Source organism: Syngnathus acus, chromosome 1 (assembly GCF_901709675.1).
Source record: "Syngnathus acus chromosome 1, fSynAcu1.2, whole genome shotgun sequence".
NCBI lineage: Eukaryota > Metazoa > Chordata > Actinopteri > Syngnathiformes > Syngnathidae > Syngnathus > Syngnathus acus.
This window is the reverse complement of record NC_051087.1, coordinates 12857816-12879254: the sequence shown is the minus strand read 5'-3', so window position 1 is coordinate 12879254 and position 21439 is coordinate 12857816. Positions and strand designations below refer to the sequence as shown.

General features: G+C 41.2%; 2 protein-coding genes, 1 non-coding gene and 1 gene segment (V, D, J or C); 1 reads left to right on the top strand and 3 right to left on the bottom strand.

Moving 5' to 3' along the window:
* Positions 1-72: 72 nt before the first annotated feature.
* Positions 73-7812, bottom strand: clgn (calmegin). Its single transcript, XM_037260316.1, has 16 exons — positions 7617-7812; positions 5759-6004; positions 5534-5607; positions 5129-5187; positions 4877-5018; positions 4646-4727; positions 4377-4569; positions 3887-4076; positions 3667-3780; positions 3134-3290; positions 2226-2441; positions 2019-2135; positions 1798-1948; positions 1207-1394; positions 938-1015; positions 73-903 (listed from the first exon to the last, which is right to left on the bottom strand). Exons 2-15 carry the CDS (start codon positions 6002-6004, stop codon positions 944-946), a joined length of 2001 nt encoding a protein of 666 aa, XP_037116211.1. The 5' UTR covers positions 7617-7812; the 3' UTR covers positions 73-903; positions 938-943.
* A 2462-nt stretch (positions 7813-10274) lies between these two features.
* Positions 10275-15673, top strand: exosc9 (exosome component 9). 2 transcript variants are annotated; one of them, XM_037260458.1, is made up of 12 exons: positions 10275-10440; positions 11009-11103; positions 11651-11770; positions 11924-12026; positions 12107-12244; positions 12401-12483; positions 13416-13548; positions 13647-13735; positions 13824-13970; positions 14060-14208; positions 14309-14393; positions 15121-15673. In XM_037260458.1, exons 1-12 carry the CDS (start codon positions 10375-10377, stop codon positions 15182-15184), a joined length of 1272 nt encoding a protein of 423 aa, XP_037116353.1. In that variant the 5' UTR covers positions 10275-10374; the 3' UTR covers positions 15185-15673. The 2 variants fall into 2 exon arrangements, with proteins under 2 accessions (XP_037116353.1, XP_037116345.1); XM_037260450.1 differs by having other exon boundaries at positions 14057-14208.
* Positions 15674-16443: 770 nt separating this feature from the next.
* trnaq-cug lies at positions 16444-16515 on the bottom strand. Its single transcript has one exon. It is a non-coding gene; the product is annotated as a tRNA-Gln (tRNA).
* A 765-nt stretch (positions 16516-17280) lies between these two features.
* LOC119122040 lies at positions 17281-19042 on the bottom strand. The segment is given in 3 exon segments: positions 17281-17678; positions 18084-18115; positions 19008-19042. Coding segments are annotated over 3 exon segments (396 nt in total).
* Between the last annotated feature and the right edge of the window lie 2397 nt (positions 19043-21439).

Below are 21439 nucleotides of genomic sequence, written 5' to 3'. Positions count from 1 at the left end.
GATATGGTATTTGCCAATGTCTGGCAGGAACTCAACATAAGCTTTGAGACTTAAGGTCTACTGTGTTCCAAGGGCATGTCATAAAGAAGCACTGTTTTTGCTCAATTATACTCAATGGCAAGGCATTCACTGTTGGTGCTAAAATCACACACACCAAAGAACCATACATTTTTTTTACCACACGATTACAACCTTCCAGCCACTGGATACGGATATCTTGTTACCTCTTAAAAGGAATCCACCATGCACCAAGATAAAAAAAAATTCTGTCTGATCTGATTACCAGTGGGGAGAATATGTTTTAGTGCATTGCAGAGGTCTGCGCACTACTGTGTGCCTTTTAAGTTAATCATTTCATCAGCGCTAGCATAACTATTTGAAACTAAAGACATTGATCTCTAACTTGTTAAATATAAAATACACAAAAGTAAATGCTTAAATTAAACTATTTACAGAAACTTTAAGGTCAGCTTTCTTCACAGTGCGGTCACCTCTTCACACAACATGGCGTCCCCGCCTGGAAAAACTGAACAAGGAAGGACTTTGTGCCCTTCAACGTGTTATTGAAAGCAAAGGACAGATGCTGTACACTGCCTTTACTCTGAGGAGACAGATCAATGAATTGAGAGCGAGACTAACATGGTGGGCTTCCAGCCAGCCAATAGGTAAGCAAGGAAAAGAATGAATATTTTGAAGCAGACATTGAAATTTGGGGGGGGGGGGGGGGTTAGCAGAACACACTTATGATGCATCTGAAAGGCAAGACAAGGAGGACCACTGGGTTCAGTTTTGTCACAGAAGGATTAAAGATGCAAATGGGGCAACCGGGTTGACCGGAGGCTACCAGGAGATTGGAGGAAATGCATGTTCTGTCCTGCTCAACGAGTGACAGCCCTGCATGTTGTCCCTAAGGAGGGAGGGGGTGGCAGATACAGATGTCACCTCAGTCTTTCCGTACCCTCCTCTTCCTCACAGCTTGTTTGTTGCTCTCAGCAGCGTCACTGCCTCCATCCGGCTGGAAGAGAGGACACCGTGAGCAAAATGAGACCGTGATATTGTACACAACACTGTTTAATGTCACATTTCGGCTGCCTACGAATATAAAAAAATGCCTTCAAATTAAATGACTGATCTATTTTTAGGCTAATTTGGATTCCAGATCATAGTAAAGCTTTTCTGGGGCACAGACATTACTTTTTCCCTTACCTCCTCCTCTTCTTGAGTTCTCTCAGGAGCTTTGCTTTCTTCCTCTTCCTCCACTTCTTCCTCTTCCTCTTCCTCCTCCTCCTCCTCCTCCTCCTCTTCTTCCTCCCCTTCTCCACCATCCTCATTGTCACAATTCCCCTCTGGTTGGCCAGCTCTTGGATTTGGACCATCGTTGTCCTGAGCTTTTGCTATAGTTTGAAGTAAGACTGTGGTTAAAGAGTTAGTCAACGCCCAAATTTCTTATGTGATATGTAAAATATGAATTAAACAGGCGAAAGCCACCTCTTTATATACATCTAAGGTGGTGGCTATTTTGCCCCTTTGTCACCTGGAAAATGATAAGTGCGCGTGATTGGTTGTGACCTGAAACCTGGTAACTGTTATGTCATTTTCAGTCGACAGAAAGTGGCAAAATGGCCACCCCCTGAGATATAAATGGGTGAATGTTGCTGTTTAACTATTCCACAAAAGCAATATTGATCAGAATGTCGTGTTTGGATTAGTCGGGGCACATACAACATATTATTGTAAAGAAAATTTTGGGATTGACTTAAACGGGAAGAGCAACACTAGTTGGGGTGTCTGTCTCACCTGCAGGTGCTTCCTCCGCGTCCTCAGCCTCGATATCTTTGTCATCCTTGTCTGTGCCATCTTCTGCATCTTCCTCCTCTTCCTCCTCATCCTCTTCTTCTACATTAGTCTGCGGCACATCCACTTTCTTGTACATATAATCATCTGGTTTCTGCGACCAACATTTTTTATTTAAGATTGTGCAGATAAACATCAGCCTGCTTTGAATAACTGAATGGTACCTTAGGCCAGCAGAAGAGCACAACAAGTCCCAGGGGCAGACCAACCGTCAGAATGTAGACCACCCAGAGCCATGGGCGCTCCTCTGCTGCAATCATCAGCTGGGCAAAAATCCCGGGCTGATGGGAGGACGATTTGAACCCTTGTTGATCTCACTGAGCGTATCGATGCACATTTGCTGTAATAATTAATCGAGCGTCAACACTAACCTCGTTAGCACTGGCCACGAGCTTCTTCAAACCCCAGCTGTCCGAGGCCCAGCGGTCAGCAACTTCCTTGTGGGAGGTGACAATGAAGTTGTCAAAGTAGATGTCGGACGTCATGGACCACAATTCCAAGCCCAGGGCCTTGAAAGGCGTCATTTTGAATGGCTTCAGGTCCTCAAAATATTCCGGGTTCATGATTTTACGAGGCTTCCAGGCCCCCTTTAGGGAAAATCAATAACAAAATAGACATCAACACCCTCAGATGGACATGTAGGCAATGGGCCTGGTTTACTATGAAAAGCGGGTACTAAATTTACTTTAACAAGTTGTTGTAATAATTGCTCCCATTGAGTAATTAAATCAATGTTTTTGCAAAGACGACAACTCCTGTGCATCACTCGACACAAACACAACAGAAACTGCCATATTAATAATTTGGAGCTGTAGATAAATTTGTGACAGCGCCACAAGAAATGTTTGAGTGAAGGGGTTGAATGTGTTACCAGAAGATGCAAACCAGCAAACTACTTACTGACTTAAAGAATACACATCTATCGCTACAATAAATTAATACAGTAAGTGTTTGTGGCATAATTATAAAGTGTTGCGGAAAGGATTCATTCTCCCCATGCCTCCTCCTCACCACAATAATCAGAGTCATCATTTTTAAATTTGCATCTACCCCCGCCGGTATTTTGCCCATTCAGCTATAAACACACAATATGAACCACGTAGCAATTTTGTCCATTTAGTAAAACAAAGTTTGGGAGATGCCAGTTAAGAGCTTTACTTCTATACCCATTTGCGTGAGCATGCAATCATTTTTGCACCCGTTTTCGCACGTGCAAACCTTTCGTAAATCAGGCCCACAGAAAACAAAAGCAACGTCAGGCAAGCTGGAGGTTGGTTACCTTAAAGTTGGGGTTGTCTACCAGTGGGGCTTTCCACTTGCCTTTGTACTGAGGGTTGTTAATCATGGGTCGCTTCCACAGCCCACACCCTGGAGCACTTTCACAGGCAGGGTTGGGGATCTGCGGAGGCTCCCATTCTCCATCCATCTCTTTATCCCTACACATGGGAGAGCTATGAGGCTAAATCGTTCATAGCGTAAAAGACAAAACAATACAATACAGTGCAGTAGTAATCCCTCTCTTCTCACGAGGGGTGGAAACCATGATACCAAAAATCGGAATAAATGAGCCCCACCCCGAAATGCCACCAGATGGTAGCAAATGACTACTTTTGTCTAAATGAAGCTCCTTAAATCACTTTAAATTGTTTCCTTGGCACCAAGATGCCACCAGATCGTGCCAAAACAATACTTTTATTGCTTTGGCTTGAGCATGCTATATATTGTAAAAGAGAAAATGGGAGTTCCTGAATGCCAAAGTATGCTGTGCTTCATTGTATGTGTTTGTTGGAAATGTGTTCACTGTCTACTTGCCAGTCTTCTGGTTTCTCAGAATTCAGGTCGGAGATGTATTCAGGTTCCTCTTCCAGCCAGCCCTCTGGCTTCACTGCATCTGAGTCTTCAATCTTTGCAGGTGCGTCCTCATCCCTGACACAAAGCACGTTTTACTATAAATCGACAAGTCATCTGACAACATTTCAAAATGGCAATGTGCTGCCAAAGCTAGTTCTGCGAGCGCAGCTGTTCATATCACCAGTCGTCAGGTTTGACAGCGTCGGGGTCGGGAATCTTGGCCCTCTCGTCCCAGTCTTCGGGCTTGAAGTCGTTCGGATCGTCGATCTCTTTAGGCGGGTTGACCGGAGGCACCACGTCATTGAGCAGGTTGCCGCGGCTCACGCTGAACTGGTCAATGAACATCTCATAGCTGTTGTCTGGGTTCAAGACTTGCAACGAAGGAACACACAGACATGCATTACTGACACTAGAGTTTGTCAGCGCAACTATTTTAATATGCTGTCATGAGGTTTATTTGGTCTTTTGTGGTGGAAAGTAGCAGTGACCCGCAATGAATAAACACCATATGGAGGTGTCAATACAAGTGCACAGTGAATATGTGGTGTCAGAGCATCTCAAAATGCAACATACCAAATTCCATATTGCTAAATTTTATCTGCTACAAGGATGAAATCCACCCCCCCTCAAAAAAAAAATCATCTGCCACACATGCTGGCATGCTACCATACCTAAAGTATAGAGGTGAGTCTTCTTGTCAGTGTAGAACTTCTTGAGGTCCACATCAGCCCTCTTAGCATGCTTTTCCTCTAAATCTTTGTTCAAGGGATTCAGGTGACGGAAGATGAAGTGCAGCTTGTAGTCCTCGCCGCACTTGTCGGGTCCAAACATGATGGAGTAAGGTGTGCGGTCGTGGAATTGTTCCTAAAGGCCGGGAAAAGCCAAGACTTACGTATCGTGTTTAAGTAAGCCGATTATTCTCACATTAGCATGACCGCACCAGATTGACATCACCGGTGTCTGAAAGCAGTTTAACATAAGCCCCACCGCAGTCAATGCCATCCTGGAAATTAACTTCATACCTAGCGAAACAAACACAAACAAAGCAGTTACTCAACACAATTTGGCTAGGATCCATTTTGTTCATTAACCAACTGCAATTCCTTTGTTGTAAACGTCACGACATAAACATTAAAAGCCAATGTATATGCATGCATGTGTGTGTACAGACTGTATGACAAGGGGCTCATCCCGGAAGACAAAAGGTTTGTCCATCATGGCAGCGATGGCGTGATGCTTGGCACGGGATTTGAGCACCAAGCCTTGGTCTCCTGGAATCTTGTTCTCCTTCAGCTGCTCCACTGCCCACTTCCCTGCACAACAACTTTTTTCTTAGTGTACAATGGACACAATAAGGCACCCAGAGAATAAAAAATAAATCCTCTAACATAATTTCTGGTTGAAAGAGATAAAGAAAACAAACCATCATATTTGGCGATGTCATCATCTGCATCTTCCTTTACTGTTTTGGACACCTGCCATCTAAGAAAACCACAAAGACAATAAATGACTCCCAACTCATGCTCGTTTTAGTTATAGATGATGGTCTAAACAGTTTTCTCTAGCTACTGACAAGGATAACACCTGACTGAAAACATGTTAAATGTGTAATAACCTAAGTGTTATTCAATCATTTGCCACAATTTCTTTCCGAGGTCAAAATATCATTACGTTTTCACTTTTCAGATATGAAACAACTGTTATCTCCTCTCTAGATAATGTTGCAGTATGCCACGATGATCACCTTCAACTCAGTTTTGAGTTTTAACACCTATATTATTATATGTTGAGGGTTCACATGCCATTTTGCATCAAAAGCTCAGATTACCTGCCAAGTGAGCCATCATCAAATGTTTCAGCAAAGTGCACATCTCCAGCCGGCACAGGAGTCTCATATGTTACCTATGAAGCCAACATCAATAAAATGGTCACATTTCTTCCGGTCCCATTTTTAACTCATTCACTGCCAGACCAGTACAAAGTGATGTTTGATGTCAATGGCAGTGAAGGAGTTTCTATATTCTTAATATTAATAAAATCTTCGTCTTCTCACTTGGAAGGACACTTTGTCATTGGTTGTGCTTTGAGGGTCTGTTTGTTTTGCCTTTGTTTCCTCCACCTCCTCCTCTTCTTCCTCCTCTTCCTCAGTGACTAAAGGCTCCATTTCCTCATCATCCAAGGCAATCTCTTCATCGACATCTGATTGGTCAACTTCGGACTGCCCTTGGGCTATTACCACTGCCATGGTCAGGAGAAAGAGAAACACCATCCTCCACATCCAGCGCCTGTTCAGCATCATCTTTAAGGACAAATGAACATGTGGTGGTTGCATGTGAGGGGAACAACAGAAACAATATAATGACATAAAATACAATAAAGTGCATAAAAGGATGGAGGGCACAGATAATTAGAGGCTATGGCATTTTATCAGTACCCTTTGGCGAGGCTTGAAGTTAGTAATTTATTCCCCAAACGGCCTTCCTGTTCCCTCTAAAGCCCTGGGTAGAATTCATTTACATGGAAAGACATGGAACTGAAATCTGATTGGACGATAACCGCAAAAGACTGGAAACTGCTCAGTCAAGACACGCTATGAAATAAAGACGAAAGACTAGTAAAAAACAAATCACAATTTCATTTAAGTTATAACTGTAGCTTTGAAGTCCTGCCTGCACGCCGCAAAGTTAGCTAATGACCAAATTTGCTCTTTGTTGCTGATGACAAAGAATACTTTGTACAATTCTTGTCATGGGACAAACTGCAGTTCACACTTCACAGCAATAATTCAAATTTTTGCAAGTTTGAACTTATTAACACTTACCATGTAAAAATGCAGGGGGGGGGGGGGGGGAATGGATCTGATTCATGTCTCTCAAACTAGAAAAATGGAGCTGCCATGGAAGAGTAATTATTTACATCCCTGTAGAGTTAATCTGACACTATGTGATCAACAGCTACTTTGGATGCCATTTAACTCTGGAAATGTTAAGATTACAGTTTGGGAGTAAATTTAACCCTGAAACCAGTTCAATTCTTTAGGTGTTAATCTTAGCAAATTACCAAAATTAACAATATGATTTATTGATATTTATTACTACTTTTAAGTTATTTTGTGTGAGTAAGGCACCTAGATTCTGTTCTGTTGGATGGCAATGTGCATTAAGTTTGCTTCTGATTGGTCAGTCAGATAAAAGGCATGTAATTTCAAAGGATCAAAATGAAATGTAATGCACGTTTGCCATACACATAACGCACTTGATTCTTTATTGCGCAACCCAATACTACACTACACTACAAAAAGTCTATCCAAGTTATGGTTTACAGAATTTTGTTTTGCTAAATTATCCATTAATAACTTATTTTGGGGCTGTGTTGAATAGCTTTTCATCGGACTGCTTGACTTTTTTCTTCTTCCTGCAATTAGCATCTAAACATCAAGCTTTTTGCCCAGACTGAACTTCAGAGGCTCGGTTTGAATCTGTCAAATAAAAAACGAGATCCAATTAAAATGTTCTCTCAACATCACGACGAGCACATTCGATGATCAGCCTCGCAATGACCTGTGCGTGCACCGGGCCCAGCATCTCTTAACGGTCCAAGCAAGCTAAGCGAGCTGTCAAATCGAGTACTCTCGAGGTCCTGGGACAGGTCGTTGAGCTAACATGGCTGCCTGTGGAAAATACTGCGACGTCCAGTCCAAACTCCTCGGAGTTGACCGTTTTCTGCAGCAACACCTGCTCCTATCCAGCTAATAAGATCGCAAAGCAGTCCAATTCAGCTTATCTTCTAAAATGTCGCGCCACATCGTGTCAAGTGTAAACCCTGCTTTTTGATAACACATACAACGGTTAGCTTGTTATATTAGCAACGATATCAAAGGAGAGAGCGAGAATGAATGAGAGCGCACTAACCTCGCGTCTTGTTGTCGCGAAGAAAACCCACACAAAACTGCTCCCGCGCCCCCTCCAAAAACAAAAAAACAAAAACAAAAAAAAGCCCAAACGTTTCTTTGGCGCGTGTCGCTGACAAAACGAACGAACGTGCCGAACGTACACTTTGAAATAACGTACGCGATCCCGTTGCCCTCAGATGACAGCACGGGCCGAATAATATAACGGTTTACGCTCAAAGGGTTCGACTGCAAACAAACGCGCATGCGCATTAGACGGTGGGCTACGAAACGTCTTTGCTCCTTTAATACAACAGCCTATGTAATACGTTCATCATACGGGCCTTTTGATTAGGTTTATCAATGTTTGTCACGTAATTCATGACATATATTTAAAAAGCTCACATTATTATTATTATTATTATTATTATTATTATTATTATTATTATTAATAATAATAATTTGTATTACTAATTTTTGTTGTATTGATGTTACAGAAAAAATGTTTGTCATTCCAATTAAAAATTTATATGAAACCTATGTTTTTTTTCTTCAATGATGAATTAATGTGCCTTGTGATGGACTGGTGATTCACCAGTGGTGAACGATCCTTCACAACCCTGAGTACAGATCAGAGAAAATGGCGGAATTCGTGTTTCCATTACTAATACACGTCAAAAGTTAAAATATAGCAAAAATCTTAAGTGATTACAATGCTACCCTCAGAGTATTACTGCAACAACAACCGTATGGTCACTACTGAAACGTTGCAGTCAATACTCTTGCCTACTGATGGAGTCAATATAATCAACTTTCTACATTATACAATAAAAATATCCTTTAAATTGTGATACATTTTGAAAATCGTCATCAGATTCTGTTAAAAATATTCATTTAGACTGATTCTGATGACAAAAAAATACTCTAGACAGTGGTGAACACAAATATGAATCGGTTAACAGAATTATTTCATTCCACTGGAATTCCGTGTTAACCTTGCTGCAAGCTCTATTTATGAGTTCACAAAATTCCGACCTCTTGCCAGTTGTCAGGTTAATTCTGTGTTTCGGTAGTGACAGATTTTAAGACAGGCAAAAACCAAGAAAATATAATAATTGTACTTTTACGTGCAACATGAATAGAGTAAATGTTTTTCAGAAATAATGTACAAATTTGACACATTTAATACACCCAACTCTGAATTTGAACCAGTTCGGTAGAATGGCTCATATACGGTATATCGTATCAACCTTCTCTTTATTTTGTGAAGGTTTTAGATCCACTCTAAATCCTCAAAGTCACTGACATTATTAGGAAATTGGGGACAAAGGGGTTCAAGGTTGCAGTCTTCAGAGTCTTGCACAGCATTTTGCTGTGTATAAAATGCTACTATAGTTTTATCTCCATTATGTTATTTGCGTAATATTAAACCTGTATTTATAAATTGTGCATACTCGTATTTTGCATTTGTAAGAGTGATGTGCATTCCAGTTCATTTAGGTGAACTGTATCTTTAGAATCAGTTCACTCAAAAGATTCGTTCAAACAAATCGTTCAATGAATCCCCCTAATCCTAGGGTTTGATTGGCGAATATAAAAACAAGGAATAAAACACCAGACAAGTTATAACTTAAATGTTTATTAAAATAATAATAATAATAATAATAATTAAAAGTACATCTCAAACCAGCAATCGAATGTGAAACTGCTGTCGATATATTGGATAACAATATTTAGGCATATATATGCATACACGTTATTTAAAACCATACTGTAAATAAATCGTAAATCTACATTCTGGCTTCCATAGTTCACGCCAGGAGACGCAACATATTCACTGACTGATCCGTTGATGCACAAGTAGGCATTTCACTCATTGACTCGTTCGCGAATGGGAAAGACAGGATTCGTTCCCTCGCTGATCCGTTCTCGCGGTGAACTGGAAATGCGAATCACCCCGTGAGTGATTCACTCAGTGAGTGACTCACCCAATGAGTGATTTGTTCACTCACAGATTCGTTCGTTGGTGAACGGGAAATGCAATTCACGACTCGTTCGTGAACGGGAAGTTACATCATTTTCTTCGTTTTATTTTACGGCGAGGTAGCACCAGCTTCAATGGACATTAGTGACACCTACTGGTTGAAGTTATATATGAAAGGAAAAAAAAGTTCACTCTCGTTCACTGAAATGATTCGTTCTTTTTGAACGAATCGTTCACTCACGAGCCAACACTAATTTGTAATGTGCTTTGCGTCAATAAAGTAAATAGACATCAAACGGGGTTGGATAAAGGGAGCTATGGTGGATTTTTTTTTTATTCGAGATGAAGATTTTATTTAGTCATTTCTATTATTTTGTGTTTTTTGTATGTTTGAGGATTTTTTTTTTTTTTTTTACATTTTGTGTATATCACGTCGTGTCCTTATCTTGTCTTTAGTATTTGCATTCACTTTTCTTTTGCCTTGTTTTGTACAGCTGACTTCAGCCAAGTCGGCACTGGATTAATGAGGGTTATTCAAAGTGACATGAAATACGTCCTGAAATTCTTAAACGTAATTGCTTTTCCCTTCCTTTCGGTTCCGATCGGACAAAAAGTGGTGAGCGGAACATATGTTGTAGGTTATAGGACAACAGCGAGCACGAAAAATACACACTCAATTTGGTGTGACGTATATGGACTTCCGGGTTAAAGTTCACAAAAATAACAATGGCGGTTGCATGCCTCTTTTAGTCATGCTCCCGGAGTTTTAGCGTAGCGTATTAACGACTGAAGCAGAATGAAGGAGACACCTTTGTCAAATTGCGAGCGGGATTTCTTACTTAAAGCCATCCAAGAGAAAAAGGTATATATTGCACTTTCGTTTTGGAAACGCAGTCTGGTCTTGGTCGAAAACTTCAAACTTCCAGTTGAATCGTTATTGCTTCTGTTTTTTATTCAAACTTTCAGTTCAACTGTTATTGCCGCATTCAAATCATATTGTACTAGTCAAATTCAGTTTTCTTTTGCTTCCATTTCATGGTTGTGGTGGTATATACAAAGATGGTTCTGATTCTGATGTGGTAATGTAGATTGTGTGTCTGCCAGTGAAATCTTGTTTGAAATCGGGGCGGGACAAGATAAGCAGAATTGCTTTAACACGCTTCTTTTTTCGACAAGTCATGTAAAACATAAGGTGAAATGAAGCTGTAAAATTGTATTGTACATGTACCTGCCAAAATAAACATAAAATCAAAAACATTCTACATTGTCTTTGGTTTTGATGATTGAAATAAAAAAAATATATATATATATTGCGCAATTAAAACACCTACTGTATTGTCAAAGTCAAAGTCTGCTTTATTGTGAGTATACAGTCAAGTGTTCAACAAGTACTGCAAATGTCTTAAATCGTGTGGTATTTTCTTTTGCAGCGCCTGGATGGACGGCAGACCTATGACTACAGGAAATTAAAGATCATGTTTGGGACTGACTTTGGATGCTGCTTTGTAGAGCTGGGCAAAACAAGGTGAACGAATGGCCTCCAAAAAAGTCTAGTCGATAATTTGATTTTGTTTGCTTGCTTTATCAAATATGTTCACTTCCAACGTGTAGTTAAGGGCATGGTTTGAAAATGGGGGCTTTCTCCATTTGTATTAAGAAACAATATTTTCTCCACTGTGCTTGGGATGTCCGTTTATCCCTCATCCCGGCCTTAGAGAAAACTATTCCTTATGGCACAGAGGGAGTAGGGGTGCAAAGTAGTGTTAAACCTTATTTTTACGTACTACTGGCATGTTGTGTTTGATGCTTAGAGGACTCCACTCACTTAGAGGACTCTACTCATTTTTTCAGTTGATGCCATGGAAAAATAATTATTTCTCATAATCAAATTGGTGACTCCCTAACAGGGAAAGCAAAAAAAGTTCTTGAGGTGTCCAGTGAGCAGTGCTGTTCAGTGTTTCTGTGAACCTTTTTTCACTCACAAAACACTTTCAGGGTTGTGGGTGATGTGATCTTCTAAATTGAATTCATCTTCTCAACTATTGTATGCTGCTTTGCTTGTCATGGCACAGGGTAATGGCCCAGGTATCCTGTGAGCTGGTGGCCCCAAAAGAGAGCCGACCAAATGAGGGAATCATGTTCTTCAATATTGAGCTGTCACCCATGGCTTCACCTGCATTCGAGCAGGGCAGGTAAAGAAAAAAACTGCTTTGGTCCCGTTATTGTACTCTGAGTCTTGTTTTTGTACACAGAACCCTTCTCCATCTCATTTTTATCATTTGATTAGTCCAGCGAAGATAAAAAAAAAAAAAAAAAAAAAGCTTTATGATTTTCTTTCTCTGAAGGCAGTCAGAGTTGTCAGTGAAGCTGAATCGACAGCTGGAGAGATGCTTAAGAAACTCCAAGTGCATTGATTTGGAGTCCTTGTGTGTGGTGTCTGGCGAAAAGGTGAACCTCAACAGTTGACAAATCTAAAAACAAGCACTTTCTCTGTGGTGATGGTGACAGTGCTCCATTTGCATGACTAGGTATGGCAAATTCGGGTGGATGTGCACACACTGAATCATGATGGAAACCTGATGGATGCTGCCAGCATCACTGCAATCGCCGCTCTGTGCCACTTCAGGCGGCCTGATGTTGGTATTCAGGGAGATGAAGTCACTGTGGTGAGTTAGTAATAGCCATGGCACTTTATATTTACATTTTACCTGCCCTGGCATGTGGACTTTTGTGCTTCCTCTCCAAGTTACCTAAGAGGAACTATCGAGTCGGAATGCCATTGTCTATGTGTATGCTGCAACTGATTGTTTTTGCTCTCTCAGTATAGTCCAAATGAACGAGATCCCATTCCTCTTAGCATCTACCACATGCCCATCAGTGTCAGCTTCGCCTTTTTCCAGCAAGGGTAAGGCTGCAGCATATTGGACAGATTTTGGTACGCCTTCTTACGAATTTAATTGGTTCCGCGATCGGGTTTGTAAACGTTTATAAGTAAAAGCAACGGTCCCCCATAGGAATCGATGTAAAAGCAAATAATGCGTGCCGGTCTGTCCCAAAAGTCACACTTTTTGCCCTATTTTTCTATCTAATACGCACAGAAAACCAAAACTCAAGAACTCAAAGGCATTGATATGAAACTTGCAATCAGAAAGGAGCATGGCGAATGCATGCGTATTCGAGAAAAGAAAAGAAAAGCAACCTAGCTTCCAAAGATGGAAATTGACATTGAAAGATTTCTTTTAGTGTTGCTTTTTTGTTTCATATGTGGAATTAGCGGTGATCTCTGAAGGTATTCGATATTGACCGCTCTAAACATAATCAGGTTAACAGTTTAACTGCTTCGTCAGTAGTCCATTCCGAATTACAAGGTTTACAAACATTCATTCATTCATCTTTCATACGGCTTTTCCTCACGAGGGTCGTAGGCATGCTGGAGCCTTTTCCAGCTGACTTTGGGGAGTAGGCGGGGGACACCTGTACTGGTCGCCAGCCAATCGGAGGGCACACATAGACAATCAAGAATTCTACGCTCACAATCACACCTATAGACAAATTGGAGTTCAACTTAGAAAAACATTATTAGATCTTTACGTCAGTGAGATATTAGAACACATTTTTACTCCTTATCGCCTGTCAGATTATAAATAGAGTGGTACATATATTGTTTATGACCAAGTTTATAACTGAATTTCAATTTGTTCATCAAATCATTTTCCCCCATTGAAATGAAATGTAATTCGCTTGGTCCGCCCCTCAAAGCAAACAATTTCGTTACATATTTTTAATTAAGAAAAAGAAAACACAATGTACTTATTGCTCCTTTTGTTTTCTGTACAGGACATATCTGCTCGTAGATCCATGTGAGCGGGAAGAGCGTGTGATGGACGGCTTGCTGATGATTGCAATGAACAAGCACAGGGAAATCTGTTCTATCCAGTCTAGTGGTGGGATCATGTTGCTCAAGGAGCAGGTTAATGGACTCCTCTTGTTGTATTTTTCATTTTTTACCCGTTTAAATTGATAGCATGGATCAAAGTTGGAATAGGTCTTACGTTAAATTTCTTTAAGGTCATGCGATGCAGTAAAATAGCCAGCGTCAAAGTGTCCGAAATCACAAAGCTCATCACGAAAGCCCTGGAGAATGACAAAACAGCCCGGTGTGTTCACACTCGCCTACTTGAGCACTAAACGGTGGAAGTCCAGCGCTTATTCAGTGCGAACATTTTGATCATTAATGTTTTCCAGTAAGGCGGGTGGCAAGTGCGGCTTTGCTGAGTCTATGCCTCAAGAGCGAATCACTGCTTTGAAAATGGAAGAGACTCCAGTAGAGATGACGGATGCGACAGAACAAGCCAATGACATTGATCGGACGGTCGAAGTCCCTCCTCAGATGTATCTTCCTTCTGGTGTGAAAATCAAGTGTTTTCTGTTTCTTTCGTTTTTGAATTTATCGTGAAACCTTAACAGAGCAATACTAGAAGTCAGTCGCCGGTAGTGCCAATCCCGGGCATGGGCCATGTAGGCCAAGGGCTGCAGAACAACTGGGGAATTGAGGAAGATGACCTGGATGAAGAAGACAGCGATAATAAGGAAACCACAATGGAAGTGGAAGAAAAACGACAAGCGGAGGGTAGGGAAGGTTTATTATCGAATTGAGTGGAATCTAAATTTAATTCTGGTAATTTCAGCAAAACCAATTAAGTGACCTTAAAAATTGCTTTTCATTCCAGGAGATGTGGTTGAGCTGTCTGACAGTGACAGTGAAGAGGATGAAGTGGTCATACTTCAACCAGAGGCAACGGGAGGAGTTCAAAAGTAAGAGTTTCGACCAGAACTTGCTCGTTTTTTTTTTCAAACTGTTCGGTGCAGACAGAAAGATGACATGATGCAATTTTTAACCTGCCTTTAGCAGAGGTGATCCGTAAGTCAAAACCTGTGAAAAGGTGGTGTAGAGGTTAGAAGATTTGACTTTTTGAAGAGGCCCCTTGATGTGTGTTTTCTTTTTCTTTTTTTGGGGGGGGATGAGCAGTTTTGTTTGCATCAAACGTACCTTTTGGAATTATGACCCAAAAGTTAGGACACATTTGCAAGATCTTGGCTTCGAGGCTGTCGTCTTAAACCCTACTTCACAGCCCAGAGCTAAGCTAGAAATTGTTGTCATGTGGACTGAACATCTATTATTTGTCAGAAATTCCTCCGGTACTTAAAACGTTGCCACCTTCCCTGACCAATTTTGTTGTCGTTCTTTTTTTTTTATTTTTTTTTATTTTGGAGCGATGCCCAAATTCTGGTAATATCCCTGTTGTGCTGTTTTCTCTACCTGATGATGATGGTTTTTTAGTTTTCTATGATATATTAAATTATTATTATTAAATTGGTTTATGTGTACCCTTCTATTGTGCTTCAAGGTGTGACAATGTCAAAATGTCAGGCAAAGCCTACAAAAACATCTGAAGTTAATTTAAGGCTTGTCAGGGGCATTGCAAATGTGTATGCTGACTGAAATCCACTCTATTCTGTATCCACTTTTTCTCCCTATCAGGAATACAAGTACAAGTTCCCACCTGAAGGGGCCGGCAGCGTCAAAGAAACGGCACAGAAAATGAGAGAGAGCTCTGTTACCAAAACTCCAGTCCTGTTATGGATTCCTTCTGACTTGCCTTCAAAACCGAGTACTTCGAGAATATCAGCTTTTACTTTCTGTTCATTTTTCATTTATTTGAGTTCTTTCATGGGTGGCACGGTAGAGCACTGGTTATATCGTTGCCACACAGTTCAGAGGTCGTGGGTTCAATTTCGGCTTCGGTCTTCCTGTGCAGAGTTTGCATGTTTTCCCTGCGTGGGTTTCCTCCCACATTCCAAAAACATACATGCTAGGCCAATTGAACAGTCTAAATTGCTCGTGAGTGTGAATGGTTGTTTGTGTGTGCGCCCTGCGATTGGCTGGTAACCAGTTCAGGATGTTACTGCCTGAAGTCAGCTGGAATAGGCTCCAGCACGTTCACGTGAGGAGAAGGGGTCAATCAATGATCACCGTCTGCAAAAAATATCACTCATATTTTTTGTGTATTAAATGGTTTGACTGATTGGCTGTAGTTTGTTGAGCAGCCACCTGAGATTTTTTTTATATGTATTTTAAACAATTTCATTGTAAAAGGTACCAAAATATCCAAGGGTGGAATGGAGATTAACACACTGCATTAATTGGTCAACAGTCAGCATCACTTTGTGTTATTAAGGAACGGAAGAGGTGGGTGGATGTTTTCATTGCAGCACTTGCAGCTAATCAAAAGACGGAGTGAAGCCTCTGGCGGTGGGACTTTATCACCAGGAGATCTTTGGAGCAGTCCACATCATGCCTTCTTGGTCATGCTTGGACAGCTGTGGTATTATATGTATTTTATTATTACTACTTACTACCATTGCGTGGTATGCAATTGAATATATGTTACGAAAGATGGGCCAATTTTTACATTGTGTTATTTACATTTTATGCAACGTCCGAACAGCAGTGGAAATGAGGTGAGTGAAAGAGTTTATCGTGACAATTTTGCATTGCAAGATTATTAAAGTCGTCCCAGATCGTTGCGAAGTGCATTGGGGCACACGTGTTGCATGATTAAAGGACCTGGTTCCACAAATTTGTAAGGAAAGGTCTAAAAGGTCTTGGTAAGAAAATCATTAAAGTTCAAGTCAGGGTAAATTGAGTGAATTGGTTGAACTATGTGTAATTAAGTTTTGTGATCCAAGTCCGACATGTGACAGTAAACAAGACCAGCCACTGGAATTAAGAACACCAGAGCATTTAATGACGCGTTTGGACGATCGATGTGTTGGACTCGAATCTCTGAAGGCAAAATTGATCAGGTTCCATCGAGATTTGAACTCGGATCGCTGGATTCAGAGTCCAGAGTGCTAACCATTACACCATGGAACCACTACGACGTCACTCGGAATTAGTTTAGATTGTAAATTTAAACCAATTAAAGGGGCGTGCATGCGTTCCAAAAATGCTTTCATTATTCCTCATCCTTAAGAGCAAAATATTGTTTTGAATTAGGCTGTGTTTATATATGGATTTGCAATACATAATAAACTATTAACGTATTCAGTTTGAGTTCTAATTACAACTATATACGGTTATTTTTTTTATAGAGTGCAATATGTGCCATGATAAATTCATCATTTTGTTTCATTTTATTTCTCTCTAGACCAGTGGTCCCCAACCACCGGGCCGCGGACCAGTACCAGTCCGTGGGTCACTTGGTACCGGGCCGCCAAGCCGCATTGATCGACGATCAATTAATTCAGGTCAATACGCTCGTCCTGGTCACGTGACATGTTTCCCCAGTCGAGCCCGCAAAGCTAGCAAAAATGAGTAAGAATTTATTTTGAAAAATGTAAAAAAAAAAAAAATAATAAAAAAAGAGGCGATTCTCAGTACTTCTTGTTGGTTACTTCGAGGATTTCACTTATCGCGGGTGGTTTTTGGAAGGGATTACTGTATTTATTTATATAAATGTATTATTTATTTATATAAAGGCCGGTCCGCGAAAATATTTCTGACACGTAACCGGTCCGTGGCGCAAAAAAGGTTGGGGACCACTGCTCTAGACTACCTGTCACAATATACATGTGCTTGATGAGACATTTATTTGTCGTGTTACCAAGTTTGCTTCCAAGTAGCTGCTACAGAGACAGATGGTGATACTCAGACATTTTTATTTCGCAATGCTTCAACGTCGCAAAGACACAGACACGGGTTCGGGCTCTACTCTGAGCATTGTCCTGGGTTCGGCAGGGTTTGCGTGACGGAGTTTTGCCCGGCTAGGCTGGCCTCGCAGCTCACTGATTGGGCCTTGCGCCACTGGTCCGGTGAGAGGCTCAAGGTGCTGGTCCAGCTGTAAAGCCCACCTACATCAGCCTCTTCCAGGGAGCTGTGCGACACCCCCGAGGTAGCGGGGGCGCCATCAACCTTCCAACCCAGGGTCCAAGTTTGGGGGCCCCCTTTGGCCACGCACACGGCTGTGGCCTGTTCTGTTTGCAGCTGCTCCTTCGAAGGAGGGAAGAGGGTCACGGTGGGCCGATGCACCTCACCCGCTGTCAGGGGGACAGGACAAGAGACCAGCAGTTTTTTCCAATTGCACACAATCTAAATGTCACTTAGGTCATGGTTCGGGTCATGTGAATTTACAAGAACACACTTTATGAAACACTTACCTTCTCAATGGGCAACAAACGACCAAACGGTCCTAATATATGTCATAATAAACATTATTCCATCATTGCATTGTAGTTACAGCCACAGTTTGAGAAGTAGCTGTTAACAGCTAATATTGTTTCTCAAATCTGCTTTTTAGCGCTTATTCAAGAAATGGCTGGGCGTTTGCTTTGTAAATATTGACAAAAATAATGTTACTCATTTTCCAAAAGCTGGCTAAGGAACTGAAGAATTATCAATTATTTTGATCCAAAATAATAGATGGTCAAGTAAATAGTACTTACCAAGGATGAGTTTGGTTCCTTGTTCGGAGAAACTCCACCACAGTGATGCAAAGCGGTGAGCCGTCCGTACAAAAACTCATCTACTGTCAATGAGCAATGATTTGCTGTAATACCGAGTACAAGTCCAAACAACAGGAAGTGGCGGCCTCGCACTTTCACAAAGGCAGGTGCGCTGGCAGCTTCATTTGCATGAGCCTCTGCTAAAACATGATGAATCAGCTCAGAAAATATTTTTGCTCTCCAAGACCACCACAATGGCCAACTCTGGAAATGTTAATTGTATTTCTTTCAGTAATTCTCTCACATGCTGCAAGAGGGCGGCTGCGTAACAATATTGGAACTCGTCCAACACTAGTAGAAAATCATGGCTCTAAAATTTAGTCTAAATTGACAATTGTTTTGTTTGTTGCGCGCTACCCCGATGAAGATGATTGTGAGCAAAACCATGTTCATTTTTGCTAAGTACAGCGCAGCTACTGATGCACTCAGACGTGGAAAAGTCCAAAAAAGGAGGAAGTGATATCTTCTCGCTTTCACAAAGCCAGCTGCGTTCGCAGCCTCATTTGCATGAGCTTCTGCGCTTCTTCAAAAGGTCTGCAGCACTCCTTTTGCGCAAACACCACTCGCACTACGAGTCAGAATGTGGTCTTCCGCACTTGCGCTTGTCCTTTGGGCTCTGCTGATTCCTGGTGAGACGCTTTGAAACTTGGTGTCAGAGCAGAATATTTCATAGGAATGACTAGTTTGACTTGACATTTGGTGTTGCTTCATGGTGGCAGTTGGGTTCTCATTCATCTCATTTCAGGATCTTCTGCCCAGGATTTTCTGAGGCAGACGGACAGACTCATGTCTGTCTCTCTCGGAGGAACCGTGACCATCAGGGCCACAGGGAGTCAAAACATTGGTAACGATCTCAGTTGGTACCAAGTGAAACCTGGACAGGCTCCCAAACTGCTCATCTACACCGCATCATCAAGATTCTCAGACGCGCCATCTAGATTCAGCGGCACTCGATCCGGCTCTGACTACACTCTGACCATCAGTGGTGTCCAGAGAGATGACCTGGCCGAATACTACTGTTTCGCCTACTACAGCAGTAGCAGCTCGACACGGTGACTCAGAGACGTACAAAAACCTCCTTGGACTTTTGAGGGAAGTGAAAGTGGTCTGTAGAAGGTGGCAAGTGAAAAGCAGAAGACAGAAGAATGCTCAACATAACCGGTCAGAATTCAAGTTTAATTCAAGACTATTTATGTCTATTCCACTATTTATTACAATATAACATGTAAAAAAATATCCTCATAAAAATACACATCACCACAAATTTTCTAGTGATGGGGGGGCTTTAGCTGTCACAACAGTAACATTGTGCCCGAGGGGGATTACATACAGGTTATTGGATTGGTGCCGAGTGACGTTGGTGGACATCGTTAAGAGAGACAAGTTCAGGACGGTGGTGGCACCGTGACGTAGCTTGATAAGGCATCCTGCAGGGATAACTGGGTTTGCGTGGGGGAGTGGCATGGAAATTCTGTTATTTGCCACCACCAGTTGACTGTAAAACTTCAGGCCCCATGGCCAAGGTGTGCATACAATGTCGACTGAACCAAACCACGGAATCAGAATGTTTTTATTATGTTTAATTCTTTATTATTATTATTATTATTTAATTTGTATTATATAATATTCTCACACTTCTACTGTAGGGAGTGTTTTAGTGTATTGTTTGCTCTCATTTGGGGTACTAGATTTAGATTTACTGGGCCAGTATGAACCAATTACATCGAGTCCCCATCCAATTTTCATGTTAACTCCCTCCAGTGCATGACCAAGACCATTAAATCTCCAGGGGTCATTTGGATCCTGTGTTCTGATGTAAGAGTTCTATTCGCACGTCATTAGAGGGGCTGGGAAAGGGCTTTTCTTCAGTGACACAATGATGCGCAGACTAAACAAGTAGTTTTGACAATTTCGATGTTGACCTAAGAAATGTACCAAAGCTACTCAGAAAAACTATAGGTTAACAATTGTAATGTAGCATACATTCCACAAGGTGTCAGGAATACTATGAGAAGAACAGGCTGGGCCTTTTTTTTGTGGAGTCTGCATAATGATGTGATTTCGTTGAAGGTGAATATTTATAAGACAGCCATGTGAGTGACAGATGCCTGCCTTCTAGTTTGTCAGCCTCCACGGGGAGAAATATACATGTATATATATGACAAGTTTATTTTCAAAATGTGCTCTGCATCAAAACTTGACATTTTGTTTGAACCTACATTGAATGTGATGTAAATGATTACAACCTTCATGTGGTTACTCTCATCACTGTCATCATGACTCCCGCCCCCACACAGGACACGTGCACATTCCCGTAATACTTAAACCATTCTTTAATCTGAATTGGGCAAATATGTCCAAATTAATAAATCATATTCTATTATTTACACAACATTAATAATACCTTGTCAATCTTTTGTGTGACTTCTAAGGTATGTGACAATCATCCCTGCTCAGAAGCTTTGAAATAGTTGCAAAATCCTTTTGAATCTCAGCTCAAAGTCAGGGTGTGTTTTTATATTTACCAAAGGTTAGGGTCTGATTTTTTATTTTTTTTCACCAGTCAAGCAACACCTTTGCCAAGTAGGCCCTGCCACTCATTGTTGAGGCCATTTATATCCTCTGTAAGGAATGTGTGTCTATGTGATTGTCTAATACTTCCCAGCAAATCATTTATAGAGTATTTGGACTGATTTTTATTTGGTATTGTTTTCCTTTTCAACGTATATCAAGTGTAACTGTTTTTGTTCTTCTTGCAGAGGCTCGGTCGCCCCCAACTTCACCTCCTGCTCATGCATACTCGCACTCACATGCAAACGCGTGGCTCGGTGAGTGGAAAAATACTAGACGAAGCAGCTCTGGGAGTGTGCATGTACTATCACAAACCAGTGGCAGTCTCCTTGTCTATCTACACATAGAGGAATAACATCAACCGTTGATTAGTCCTCTCAAGGGCAACTTCAATTTGACACTGTTACAGTATATTGAAGCTATGCACAGACTGGCAATTGGATGCAATGTTTCAGGGGCCAGGAATGAATGATGTCTCGGGAGCACCTCGACAGTCCCCATACAGCAAACTAGCATTTCTCCAGCCATCTATATTTTATCTCCTGTTATTCCCATACAATGTTTCATTGCAGTAACTGATCTGACATCCACTGGATGGTTCCAAAGCGTTTACAGACAACTTTTGTCAGCAAAGGTCCAAAGATAGAGCAGATATTAAGCATATCATATGAATCAGTGATAAAAACAGATGCTAACGACACTTTACCAAAAGACAGAAGCGGTGC

Coding starts and splice junctions, on each gene's coding strand:
- exosc9 (XM_037260450.1), top strand. CDS start 10,375: ATGAAGGAGACACCTTTGTCAAATTGCGAGCGGGATTTCTTACTTAAA. Junction 10,441..11,008: donor AAGCCATCCAAGAGAAAAAG/GTATATATTGCA, acceptor TTTCTTTTGCAG/CGCCTGGATGGACGGCAGAC. Junction 13,736..13,823: donor GAGAATGACAAAACAGCCCG/GTGTGTTCACAC, acceptor AATGTTTTCCAG/TAAGGCGGGTGGCAAGTGCG.
- clgn (XM_037260316.1), bottom strand. CDS start 6,004: ATGATGCTGAACAGGCGCTGGATGTGGAGGATGGTGTTTCTCTTTCTC. Junction 5,019..5,128: donor TGACATCGCCAAATATGATG/GTTTGTTTTCTT, acceptor GTTGTTGTGCAG/GGAAGTGGGCAGTGGAGCAG. Junction 2,442..3,133: donor TAGACAACCCCAACTTTAAG/GTAACCAACCTC, acceptor TTTTCCCTAAAG/GGGGCCTGGAAGCCTCGTAA.